Below are 12,196 nucleotides of genomic sequence, written 5' to 3' on the forward strand. Positions count from 1 at the left end.
CAGGCTAAAATTGGTTTTTCTTATCATTATTCGGGATCGCTGTTAATATTAGTGTCAAAATGTGAATGTATAGTAATAATGCAACCCTCTAGGCTGAAGTATTATTTCATTTTAATACGAATTGATCAACAAATATGCTCAACTTTACCCTCATTTCCTGAAGGTTTTCCCAGATCTCGAGCAACTCTTCGATTGAACAGTTCCATCATCATCCCAAACAAACTCCTCGAGAGGGCAGCATCCCATCGCCCTTTCGAGGACTCGTCTCGGATGAATGCATGCTGGGCTTGAACTTCTAGGAAGGAGAGAGTCACATTGGCATCGTCCATTGTGTCGCGAATCAAAGAACGTCCAGTGCGATCAACATGTGTATCCTATACCGATCTATTAGCAACTCAAAACCAGAATCAACGGAGTTGAGAAGATGATTGGATACTCGCCTGTTTTCCAAAGACCATGGTTATCTCGCCTTTTCCCGTAAGGTCGCCATTCCTTATTTTTATCAAAGTATCATCGTATTTGCCTTTTCCAAGAGTAGCAGAATGCACACTATTACAAGCATTAGCTCAGTGGATCAGGTGGAGAAAGTGATATATATATACTCAGTAGCAAAGTAACAGAACGTAGCGAGCACCCTAGGGTCGAAGGCACACTAAACCCACGGGCATCAGCGCCATGATTATGGATGTGTTTAATATGCTACTGACTCTCAAAGCAAGGTGCCCTCCCAAGCACATACCTGTGGTTGCTACCCGACCGTTGCAGTTGGGCAAAGAAGTCAGCAAGTCAACAGACAATTTGGCGTCTTCATCGTAGGCTTCTACAGTTTTTTCAACCTAGAGTCCAAAGATAAGCGTTCAGAACTGACCAGGAGTTGAGGAACATGCTCACCTTATAGCGGTTGCCTCGGTCCGTGCCCTCAGTATCGTAAGGAATAGGCTCAGAGCCTTCAAATTCATGGAAGGAAGAGGGTAGAGCAACAATATAACCTTCGCTTGCAATATTGCTAGCAAATCTGAACATTTAACACCCGTTAGCCTTTTGATCAACAACACAGCCAATCATACGCTTTACCTCTCGACGGGGCCTGTGACTTGATAAATTTCTGAAAATACTATACACCCTGGAAATTTGGCATTGGGGTAACCAGGCAAATTGGGCTCAACCAGGTAGATACGGATGGTTCCCTTGCGCTCGTTGGCAATGGTGGGAATATCACGGTAAGAGATTTTGACAAGCATCCTGTACGTTGTCCCTCTTCTTCAGTTTGTTTCCAGACTTGTAGTGAGAAAGATTGAATGAATTGAGCATAATCGCGCCAAACACTGATTGACTGGCCGGCGATATCTCATAAAAACTGAGATGTGGCACTTGATAGGAACACTGATAAGATAAGGTATCTTTCCGTCCTATTAACAAAAGCATCGTTTAAGTTTGAATCTAAGACTGCTTTAGAGTCAACCATCAGCTATGAAATAATGGTTTCAAAAAGCAGTGAAATCTCTCACAACATCGTAAACCACCCACATAGGGCAATGTTGCCCACAAGGCGAAAGTGCTCCACCGTTATCTTCTATCGCCGACAAAGAGCCATTCAGTTTCCAAAAAATGCCCTATAAACCCTAGCATATCAGCCATACAAACAATCTGAGCAGAATTTGATCACACTAATCTATCAGCATGCTAGTTGATAGGACATGCTTGGACATTGTAGCCAGTTGCCCATCATCTGCCCATCGCAATGCAGCCTCAACATTCAAGCCCACAACAAGTTGCCTGTAAAGAGCATATCTCTAATGCATGCCATATTTGTATGCGCTTTCTCTTGCCCTACGATATTGGCGACATAGTTGGTGCCGAGTGTGGATTGGCCTCTTCCTGACAGTTTGTCAACGATAAGACGAGACTGCGAAAATACTTTGTAATTGAGATACAAGGTAAAAGATATTCAAAATATTTTAGCCACGAATTTGTACTAGAAGAATGTTGTTCCCCCCTCCAAAAAAAAAAGAATCCGGCGAATACGTTCGTGGCACTTTTATCCATCAACAGTTGCAATCTTACATCTTTCCTTTAAAGCCTTTTTCAAAATCTTCGTCAAAGAAAACCGTCATATAAAAGCTCAGGCTGTCAGCCAATAGAGCGAATTGGAATGTCTGGCTTCTTTGGGTTCGACACAACCCTTCCAGATCATCGTTCAGGTCTACAACAAGGACAAGGTGTCGCTGCAAGTTCATCTAAATTTCAAGATGCGAGTAACGTTGGACAACAGTTTGCTTTGGAAGGCGGAATGGATGATGAAGAGATGGAAGTATACACATGGGGCCAAGGCTTGAACAAGAGGTTGGAAGAAGCAGATGAGAAGAATGATACGACCTTTGGTGTGGACATCAACGCAATCAGTGAGTACTACATGCAATGTTTGAAAGGATATATCTTTATCAACATTTGTATTTAGAAGAAGAAAACTCTGGCTTGGGAAAAGAAGACCCGCTGAAGGCGTCTTTCGCCCAGGTGAAACAGCCATTATCTAGAGGTCCTGTAGCTTCTACCGCTTCTCGATTTCGACCCAAGGTTGCGGCAGACCCTTTCGCCTTCTCTGAGGATGACTTTTATTCTTCTCGCCCAGTGACCACAAGTGAGACAGCTTGTTTTCTGTTAAGTTCCTATATTCATGTCGAATGCAGAGTCTCAGGCAAAGCTCAGAAACAAGCCTTCTACTCACGCCCTGAAGGAGTCTTGGACTAAACCTGCTGGTCAAGTGACCACATGGGGTGCTGCTCCTTCTGCTAGTGCGTTCTTTGTATCTTGGCGTTAGTTGTGACTGAATCCTCCCAGATGTCAAACCTTCTCCCGCCGCTATTCATGCCCAACCAGGTTCTCAAGGTCATATCAAGAGTCTTGAAGAGATTGAAGCAGAATTTGCTTCTATGTCTGTACCTACTACTCAGGTTCAAGTGCCCCCCACACAGCCGCCTGTCAAGCAAGAAACTCATATTCTATCATTGGAGGAACTTGAGAAGCAAATGATGGAGGAACCCCAGTCTCAATCCTCAGCTCAGCCGCAAGTTTTCCAACACCAAGCTTATGGGCCATCCACACAGGCTCGACCCCAGCAGCAAGAGCCTCCTAGACAGGTGACTCCAACAAACCATTCCCTGGCTCCGTCCGGTTATGCTTCTCAGCAAGCCCTCCTTGATAGCATGTTTCCCGAACTCAGCAATGCCTCGGCACCCGCGATTGAATCTGGAGTACAAGTTGGGCAAGCCGCTACTACTCGAACCGCCCAACCTCCCGTTGCGTCAGCCGAAGCTATTGCCCTTCAGGAACACATCAAGATGGTATTTGAAACCAAAGTCAAATCAATGTCCAAATACAACAACTTTATGGGTTCATCAGACAAAGATTTCATCACTCGCATCCAGCTCTCACAACTTGCTACTGATGATCCTTTTGTTCATGATTTCTATGCACAAGTATTCTCTGCTCTAGAGAAGAGCAGACGAGCGCACGAGTCTGGACAAATTGATCGTCCGACAGTCGTACAAATTGCGGCTGGATTTGGATTTGGTGTTGGTGGACCATCAGGTAACCGTTTCGGCAAAATGGGACAGAACACCATGCAAAAGCTCTCTACCCAAGTTAAGAAGCTCGTTGAGAGCAGAACTCAACATCCTAAAGCGACAAACACGGGTAGGCACTGAACCACATTTTCTCATGATTTCTTTTCTGACACTTTCATTAGCTGCACTTCAGGGGGCCCTTGGTAGAGTGACTCGAGGTGGTGCTGCTGCACCCCGTCCAGTATTGGCCCTACCAACAAACACTAAGCCGGAGAATCGCCCTGCTTCCCATCTCAATCAGCAAACTGGCATCAAAAGGGACCCCCTTACACGTAAGCAAGTTATGTACGCCCTTGAAGGCCTCTACGTCGACGTATTGGAACTAGAACAACTTCGCCGCGACCCTCCTCATCCTGAGGCTAGAGATGAACTCGAGATTTGGAACATCCAGTGCCAGACAAAGATGGAGCAAATCTGGAGCAAATTAATGGTTCATGAACCTATTGAAGTCAGCAATCCTCACCCTTTCATTTCTCTCCTCAATCCTCCAAAAGGCCAACGTCTGCTGGGCCGTATTATCCTGCAACTTCCGGATCAAAAAATTTACACTCTTTTGTCACTTGTTGTAGTCAACTTTTATCAGCTCGATGTAGTCGCTCGCGCACCTCCTCCACCCATTGTAGACTCGAGTCTTCTCACTAAAGCCGACCGCCTGGATAGGCAAAAGAGAGAGACAGATACGGATGGCTTTTTGTACAATGTTGTACCCGCGATGGATACGGCAATCAACAAATGCAAACTTGGCCTATTGGGCGGTCTACTAGCCATGGCTGTTCAGAGATTGGACATTGTGAAGATTGCTTTGACCCGAGTGAGTGCATGGATGTATAGCTATAGGATGAAACACTGACATATCTTGCCAGCCTGGGATAGTCCTTTTTACTGCCCTTTTGTCCAAAGCTCAGTCACTCATCCGACCATCCCTTGCTGATCCTCTTCTCTCACATGTTGCTCTTGGAGCCGATCCTATTGAGATTGAGCACTGGCCTCGTCAATTCTCTGCCTTCCTTAACGTCCTACTCCCATCGTTGGCCGACCTCTTTCCATCTTCGATAGCTGCCAAACATGCGTATGGCCCTGCAGCTTACCTTGTTAACGGAGAGAATCTACCTGAGAGAGAAGGTGTGGAAATGGAGCGACGAGAGGCAGAGGTATGGGGTTTTGCAGCAGCGCTAGCTGTCAATGCGACGGAGGAGGAACAAACTGCTTTGGTGGCTGCTCTAAGAGACAAAATCTTGTACACTGTTCAGGGCGCAAGGAGTAAGTCTATGAGTCCACAACGAGCAGAGATGAAGTTGAGAAACGTCAACATGTTTTTGAATGGTTTGGTAAGTCTACTTGGTCTGTCTCTACGATAATGAAGACGGCTAACTTATTTAGGGCTTGGATGCGGCGATGATTGAATGAGATGACTCGATGCGCTGGGTTGTGGTTGTTTGGAGGGAAGCTGCAAGAAATGTGCGGATGAGAGTTTTGAAATTACCTCAGGTATGAATTCCTCGAAAACTTGCAAGTTATTCAAAGTTTTCCATATGCATCTAATCTATCTTTGTTGACCAACCCGTTCACTTTTAAATAGGACATGAAAAGTGTGCATGACAAATGACAGAAAGCAACATATCCTTCTTCACTCAGCGGCTGCACATATCTATTGATTATCCTACCATTCTCGATGAATATGGTTTTGTACGCTTTGTTTTGCCGCTTGAACAGACCCTTCACAACATCCCAGCCAAAGCGCTCCCACTAGCTTACCTCAACATGCTTTCATTTTCATCTTATGATTGACTAACAACGTTTTCTAATCGATTGTGAAGTGGTTGACGCCTTGCTATCGTGAAGGTTTTCCAACGTTCTTGTTTGATTCTCTGGAGGCAGCGATGATTCGCACAAAAGGCACTGAGATGGTGTATTGGTGCTTACTTCTTGTCACCTTTTATATTAAAGATTTTTCTATTGAGCAACTATATCAAGATTAAGAATGAGAAAAGACATTCAGTGGGCTAGTGAAGGTGTAGGTGTCACACTGCATTTGCTGTTGGTATATTGTATGCCTAACCAATGTACTAACAGACGTTCCAATACGCCAAATCTAGCACTGGTTTTGCATAGAATAAAGTATCTAAAGAAATGACAAAAGATGATATCCCTCCTTACATCTCCTCTACTGCTGCTTCCTTCACCCAGATCCTAGTTGAACCCACTATACCACGTCCTCCGCATACACAACATCCTATGCTTGGCTGTCCTTTACCTGCCATCGTCCTGACACAAAGCTATTCTCTTATCTCTCTCCCAGCTTCCTTACACACCCACATCGCTTCGCAGCCACTTCCAACCCCGATCCAGCTCCTTTCATGCCTTGCACCCAACAGCCGTCAACCCGAGACATTCCATTCGTCCGACTCACCTTCCCATGCCATCCCATACCAAGCTCTATTCACCATCTCGCTGAAACAACGACTTTGGAGAAGGGACTTGAGAAAGAAGCACCAGGAATGACCGTTTCTTCATACGATCCTTTGTGTCCGACAGCCGGCCTCGCCGCATAATCGGACTTTGAAATGGCAAAAGGATCAGCAGCGGAGTGGTCAAGCATAACCCGATAAATACTCTACCCAATGCGCCTATGCTGGCTCTGATCACACATCCTTCTCATCATGTCGACACATCCAGATGATGACGTAATCATTTATCGAGGGCGCCGAGATTCTAGCGCTCCACAAGCCAGACATACTGCAGTCACTTTCGCAAGCGATGTGGGAGGGCGGTCAGAAGAAAGTCATCCAAGAGATACTGAAGTGTCGAGACGCTCTGGCACTCCGTTTAGCCAACTTGCAGATCCCCGTGATAATACTAGGTATCTTCAGTCTGTAAGCGCATTGCCCCCAAACCGGCCTCGCAGCCGTTCGCCGGAACTAGTTGGTTATCCCCTCCCCCAAATAACTCATTCTGGTGCCGCTGCTTCCCGTACATCCTGGTTAGATCCAGCTCCCTGGGATGGCAGATGCTATGGAGAGAATACGCAACCAGTATCATTTTTGCCAGGCGCCGATGTTATTGGTGGTGAGAACAAACATGGTTATGGGACGCAAAATCCACAGTCTACCGTTCATGGGTTTGACCCAACTGCTTCATTTGTATCGTATGGCGGGACTGGCAAGGAGAAAATGACCTCTTCCAATGTGTATAATTCAATTCCGAAAGAAAGTTTATGGAAGAAGGCGATGACGCTGGAAAAGAATCTGAAAAATAGTCGCGAGGAAGCTGCTCGATGGCAAGCATCATATATGGAAGTGAGAGACAGACTTCAAAGGACTGAAGCTGAAATCATAGAGCTGAAGTGTAAAGACACTGATAGCCAACAACTTATAAGAGAGTTAGCGTGGGAGCTTCTCAACTCGAGGCAAGGGGGGCCACCTTCGGGCACGGGGTGGAATGGCACAAACGGAGGCACGACACTACGATGATTGGATAACAAACCAATTTAAACATGCATGTTGCAGGATACTGCGATGTTTGAGTAAACATAAATACGTGCTATGCATACGGCATAATGTGGAGGTTTGTGTTAATTTCCCAGGCGCGCGTTGGACCTTCGATGGAATGTAAAGTTAATGCTGGAGTGGAGATTTGGATTGGGGGAAGCTGTTCCTGGCTCCAAGAGGCGGAAGCAAATGCGTCATATGATAGCTACAGGATTGAGTAGTTTGAGACGTGAACACGAAGCATTCCATTTCGCCTTTTTGTTTATATGATCTTTTGCGTTTACATTTGTCCTCTCAGAGACAGCTATACGCATGTTGAAAGCATAAGCGAGCTCAGATTGGTCAGGCAACTGGGGTGGTATGGTTACCGCTGTGGTGCAGAGATCTCAGTCGCTCCTTCGCTCCCACCTGATTCTCAAGCTTCCAGCACGTCAATGGGTCCTCCTCCTTCTATGCAGCCAGGATACGAGTATTGCTCCTCTCAACTTCCAGGGGCGTTGGTCTTGGCTCGACGTACGGAAGGATTGGGACAATAACGCTACACTCGACTCCAAGTCGTCTTTCGAGCTTCTACGCGACTGGCTGGATCTTTCCAGCAATTGACGACGCTTTGCAGCCGGTCTAGCAGCCTGCTCAGCTGTTGAGGCATCCAAGCAATGCTCCACATGACTTGCAAGCAACGTCTGTCCCACCAAGAGGACCCCACAGACTTGTAGGAGGAATGTGAGTCATCGCAGCAGAGATTTGATCCCGTAGTTGATCACGTGACTTTTTTAGAGGTATGATAACGATTTGATCCCGTTCTTCCACTTTTCCTTATTTAATCTATTTAACGGGCTAAATCTGTGTTAACCGCCAGGCATAATCCAAGATAATTTTGATAAGAATATAATGACAATATTATTCGGCCATAAAGTCATTGGCAAGGTGACTTTGATACACGAGCGTAGGGTAATATGTATGGGTGACGTGTGCATTAGCAAAAGGTCAGAGGATCGCTGAACCTCAAGTTCACTAAAACCATGCGCTTGACACGAACATTATGACCCATGTTGTCCGACTAAATAAAGCAGTTGCATATGTATAACCATATATCATTCCTCATTTTTACGCTCCATGAAGCGTTCCTGTCATTATAATATGGCAATGGGGTATAATCCAAAGGGTAATCCTATTTCAACGTATTCTCTCAAACATGTTACATTTTATGACTTCTTTTCGCGCTCCAACGCCAAGCGGGACCCAATCCTTACTTCCCAGTTGTGTTCATTTTCTCCCCTTCTTCTATGAGGCCTATGCCCCAGGATCCAATCACCGATGACCCGAGAGCTAGAATCGGTAATTGAGGCGTCACGGCAGATCTTTCGGCGGTACCAATCCTTGCCTGAGTTGTATCTTCCATTGAAGAGGTCGTGGAGCTGGTGGACCACGGTGAAGTGCGGGAAAATTTCTGCTTGGGTGATACAGAGGTATCAGACGATGGCGCTGTCACAGGTAGCCCCCGTGGTTTACCCTTGTCCATTCTTGATTCAGACGGGACATCGTCATCTTCGGCTGTCTCGTTGTATGGTGTCTTTGGACTTGAACTACCATCGTCGGTGGTGGTAGTAGGTGCAGAGAACACAGAGGCTAATCCTCCATGTCCATGGGTGCCATTCTCTCCATTGCTCTCGGCATCTTCAAACCTTGCTAAAAGATCGTCGTCTACCCACAAACTGGGTGTAATTGCAGCTTGACTCAGGTGTAAGGGTGGGACAGCCTTTCTAAAAGGTTGACGGTTTCCTTCATTTAAGTAATCGTCTGCCAAGTATGGCGAGTTGAACTTGGTATTTAAATGTGAACGTGTCACTCCATAAGACGATGGGGTATAAATAGGCATTCTACCTAAAGGAAAAGGATACGGCGCATTGCCAGTGCTGACAAGAGATTCGTAAGGCGATATGGCAGCGGAGTGATTGCTGTACGAACCAAAAGTTGAATAAGATGAAGAAGTAGAAACAATAGAAGATGTTTTTTCAAACGTATAAGCGGTAGGTGGGCGTTTAGGCGGCGGAGGGCCAATGGCCAGTGTCTTACCACTTTGATAAGACAGACCACTGAGTCGGTTCATCTGGGCTGATGATCGTTTATTTCTTCTAGTATTCTGAAAACCATTACTTTCTTCAAGGCTATCTGTTTGAGAATGTCTTATCCACTCCACAATCTTTGGTTCTTCCATACCCTGTTGACGTTGATCCTCCTCACTTCCCTCGTTTCCTTCATCTTCTTCTATCATTGATGGCAAAACAGAAGCTGACATTCGCTGAGACTTCCCTGACCGACGAGAAACGACTGAAATTCTTTTTGATCCATTCGTCTTCACAGATTTGGGACTCTTGGGATATGATCGCACAGATGTGGTATCTGTTTCGGAAGGCAACGGTGGCCGTTTCAAAGGCCTGGAAAAATTAAGGCCAGACTTCTCCGAGATGCGGGTGGGTACTGCACCGCCCAAAGAGGTGACGAATGATGAGATAGTCGAAAGCATAGATGGTGGACGTTGCAGGTCCAGATCAGTGTTTTTGGATGCCAAATCCAACGTAAGCTACGATCGGTCAATATCATCTTTTACCGTCCTATAAAAGGACTCACATGCAACTTTCTGCTAGATTTAAGATCCCAATCATCTTTCTCCATATCATTGTCGCTCTCTGCTTCCAATGCCCTGAAATGTCTCTCCCAATAATCTTGATCTAGTCCTCCTCCCTCCTGTCTTCTTTGATTTTTTCTAGTCGCCTTTCTTCGAAGGCAGATGATTAAGCATGCAAGGAGGATAATTCCCAGTATGCCGCCTACGATGCCACCCGCTAATGCGGCTGGATTGTTCGATGAAGATGATGTACCTTTGTGTGAAGCATCGCTCGAGGTTGTGGAAGAAGCCGCACCAGAATGGTCACTGGTCGTGCTCCCTCTCGAGGAGCCAGAAGGTGACAGAGAGCCAGTTCCTGTTGACATTGACGAAAAAGGGGAGACCGGAAGGCTTTGGCTATTCCCAGACGTGGCCTGGGTTGTACTTTGAGAGGCTGTTTTTGACGGTTGGCCTTTCAGCCCTCCATCGGTCATGGAGCTACTAGACTGACTCGATGTGGTGTCATCTGTAGCAGTGCTCGACGAGCTTTCCTGAGGCGTATTGATTTGAGCTGCTTGTCCAGCCTCATGCTGGACGGATGAACAAGGGTAATAGAGGGTTTTCTGGGGAACCACACTTGTCACAACGACATTGGTCTGAGTTGCGCTGGTGTAGGTTGACGTTTCAGACGGTGTCACCGTCACCACGGCTGATTTTGTCTGTGACGGACAGTTGCCATTGCCATCACATTTGCCTGGTTCGACCGAGGTTGAAGTACTGACCACCGGGTTCCCCGGGATGACAGAGGTAAGCGTGGTAATAAAAGACGATGCGGTGGTGATCTGGGTGGTGCCGTAGAGCGTGACAGAGGGTACCTGTTCACACGACATTGGGACAAAGGGCTTGACGTGAACAAGAGCCAATACGAGAGTGGGTTGCTGCCGCTATGCGTCAACAATACTGCGAAGCATGAGCGTGGAGGGACTCTGGAATTAAAGAGCTAGTCGAAAAGGCGATGCGACAGATAATAAGATCCAAGAGCGAAATTCAATGCCAGCAGCACTTCTCCATAGGAATGCTATCCCTCCATGAACTGCTGGGTTCCTTGTTTGAAACAAAGGAGCCGTTCAATCCATCTTTCGACCAAACGCCTTCATCCACACATCGACATCCGCTTCTTGCTCGCTTATTTTGTCCAAAGAGGCCCTTTCTATGAGCCCAAGGATACAGTCAAAGGGCATCCCCCTTGAGATTTTCCATAAACAGTCGAAGGGACCCATTCCAAAGAGTGGTAAAGGTGCCTTTCAGAACCTTGATTGCTTTGTAGAACAAAACAGAGATGCGACCTGACAAACGGGTGGTGAGCGATTTGTGAACGGGTCAGAGGGCTGGAACCCTGAGAAGTTCAAGGCATGGTGTTGACCATGTACAGTCACTCCATACACAGTGTAACGTAACATTTGTCCACGCTCCTGTCACAAGTGCGTTAGTAATGGTAACCTCCTTTTGAAGGGGTTTTTGCGTGTGTAAACCAGAACGGTTAATCAATGTTTGATTGTTCTAGATGGCGAGTCTGGTCATACTCGTCATCGAACTACTTGATATCGCTGGGTGAGTGATCAACCAAAGCTCATTCCTATAAAGGTGTCTACCGTGAGCTGTTATAATGAATCCTTTAACTTTCAGAAGCTCACCATGGATCCTTGCTTTCTCAACGCAAGAACAGCCGCTCCGTGCGACAGAGCGACTGGCCCAACCCATGCAAAGATGATGCCAACTTGACATCCAAGCGTTTCATAAGTCTCCATGTCTTTGCTTACTATAGATACCTTGCAATTGCCCATATACCCGCTCCCTTTTGAATAAAACATCAACACCGCTCTTCTTCTCCAACCAAAAACGTTGCGTTGTACCAAGTAGACATTAACGATTAAAAAATCATCTTACCAATTGAATACATAAAATGCACCCAACATTTGATTCCGCGACTGTCCTTGGTGAGTCATTTCTAAACGGGATCAACTAAACTCTTTACGTCAGCATCGACTCACACGGAAGACGTAAAAGTGCCACACTGCGTTTTGTAAACAACTATATAAATACTAGATACAAGCAGCATTCCAATCCAGCCAGCCAACCTACGACGGGTGCCGCATGCCATGCAACACCCAAGGTAAAAGCATTCTACCATCAATCTATACACAGCCATATCCTCATCCTTGTATTCTCCGTCGACAGCCTTACCCACCATCGTTACCACTCCCAGTGTGCAGTGCTGACGCACCATTATCCATTCCTGACAACTGGACATCCATCACCTACCATCCATCTCTGACCAAGCTTTACGCACATTGACTAATAGCTGCCACGACCATGACAGAGAAAAGCCGATGAGCACAGGGTGTATGCGTCGGACCTGGTGTACGCCTCAGACAAGTATACTGGGTTCCACTGGGACCTGGCTGGAGGACACAGAG

General features: G+C 46.4%; 4 protein-coding genes across 4 annotated transcripts; 2 read left to right on the forward strand and 2 right to left on the reverse strand.

Annotated features, from left to right (window-relative positions):
- Positions 1-125: 125 nt before the first annotated feature.
- Positions 126-1,241, reverse strand: L203_104973 (uncharacterized protein; the record flags this gene model as incomplete). The annotated part of the gene is made up of 6 exons (XM_066214346.1): positions 126-374; positions 441-549; positions 603-652; positions 708-836; positions 892-1,015; positions 1,075-1,241. 6 exons carry the CDS (start codon positions 1,239-1,241, stop codon positions 126-128), a joined length of 828 nt encoding a protein of 275 aa, XP_066070443.1.
- A 911-nt stretch (positions 1,242-2,152) lies between these two features.
- Positions 2,153-5,030, forward strand: L203_104974 (uncharacterized protein; the record flags this gene model as incomplete). The annotated part of the gene is made up of 7 exons (XM_066214347.1): positions 2,153-2,402; positions 2,459-2,638; positions 2,688-2,792; positions 2,839-3,693; positions 3,746-4,434; positions 4,487-4,951; positions 5,004-5,030. The coding sequence occupies 7 exons, from the start codon at positions 2,153-2,155 to the stop codon at positions 5,028-5,030; spliced, it is 2,571 nt and encodes an 856-aa protein (XP_066070444.1).
- A 1,253-nt stretch (positions 5,031-6,283) lies between these two features.
- Positions 6,284-7,093, forward strand: L203_104975 (uncharacterized protein; the record flags this gene model as incomplete). The annotated part of the gene is made up of 1 exon (XM_066214348.1): positions 6,284-7,093. The coding sequence occupies one exon, from the start codon at positions 6,284-6,286 to the stop codon at positions 7,091-7,093; it is 810 nt and encodes a 269-aa protein (XP_066070445.1).
- A 1,267-nt stretch (positions 7,094-8,360) lies between these two features.
- L203_104976 (uncharacterized protein) lies at positions 8,361-10,609 on the reverse strand (the record flags this gene model as incomplete). The annotated part of the gene is made up of 2 exons (XM_066214349.1): positions 8,361-9,695; positions 9,743-10,609. The coding sequence occupies 2 exons, from the start codon at positions 10,607-10,609 to the stop codon at positions 8,361-8,363; spliced, it is 2,202 nt and encodes a 733-aa protein (XP_066070446.1).
- Positions 10,610-12,196: the final 1,587 nt, after the last annotated feature.

The sequence above is a fragment of the Cryptococcus depauperatus genome, chromosome 6 (assembly GCF_001720195.1).
Source record: "Cryptococcus depauperatus CBS 7841 chromosome 6, complete sequence".
NCBI lineage: Eukaryota > Fungi > Basidiomycota > Tremellomycetes > Tremellales > Cryptococcaceae > Cryptococcus > Cryptococcus depauperatus.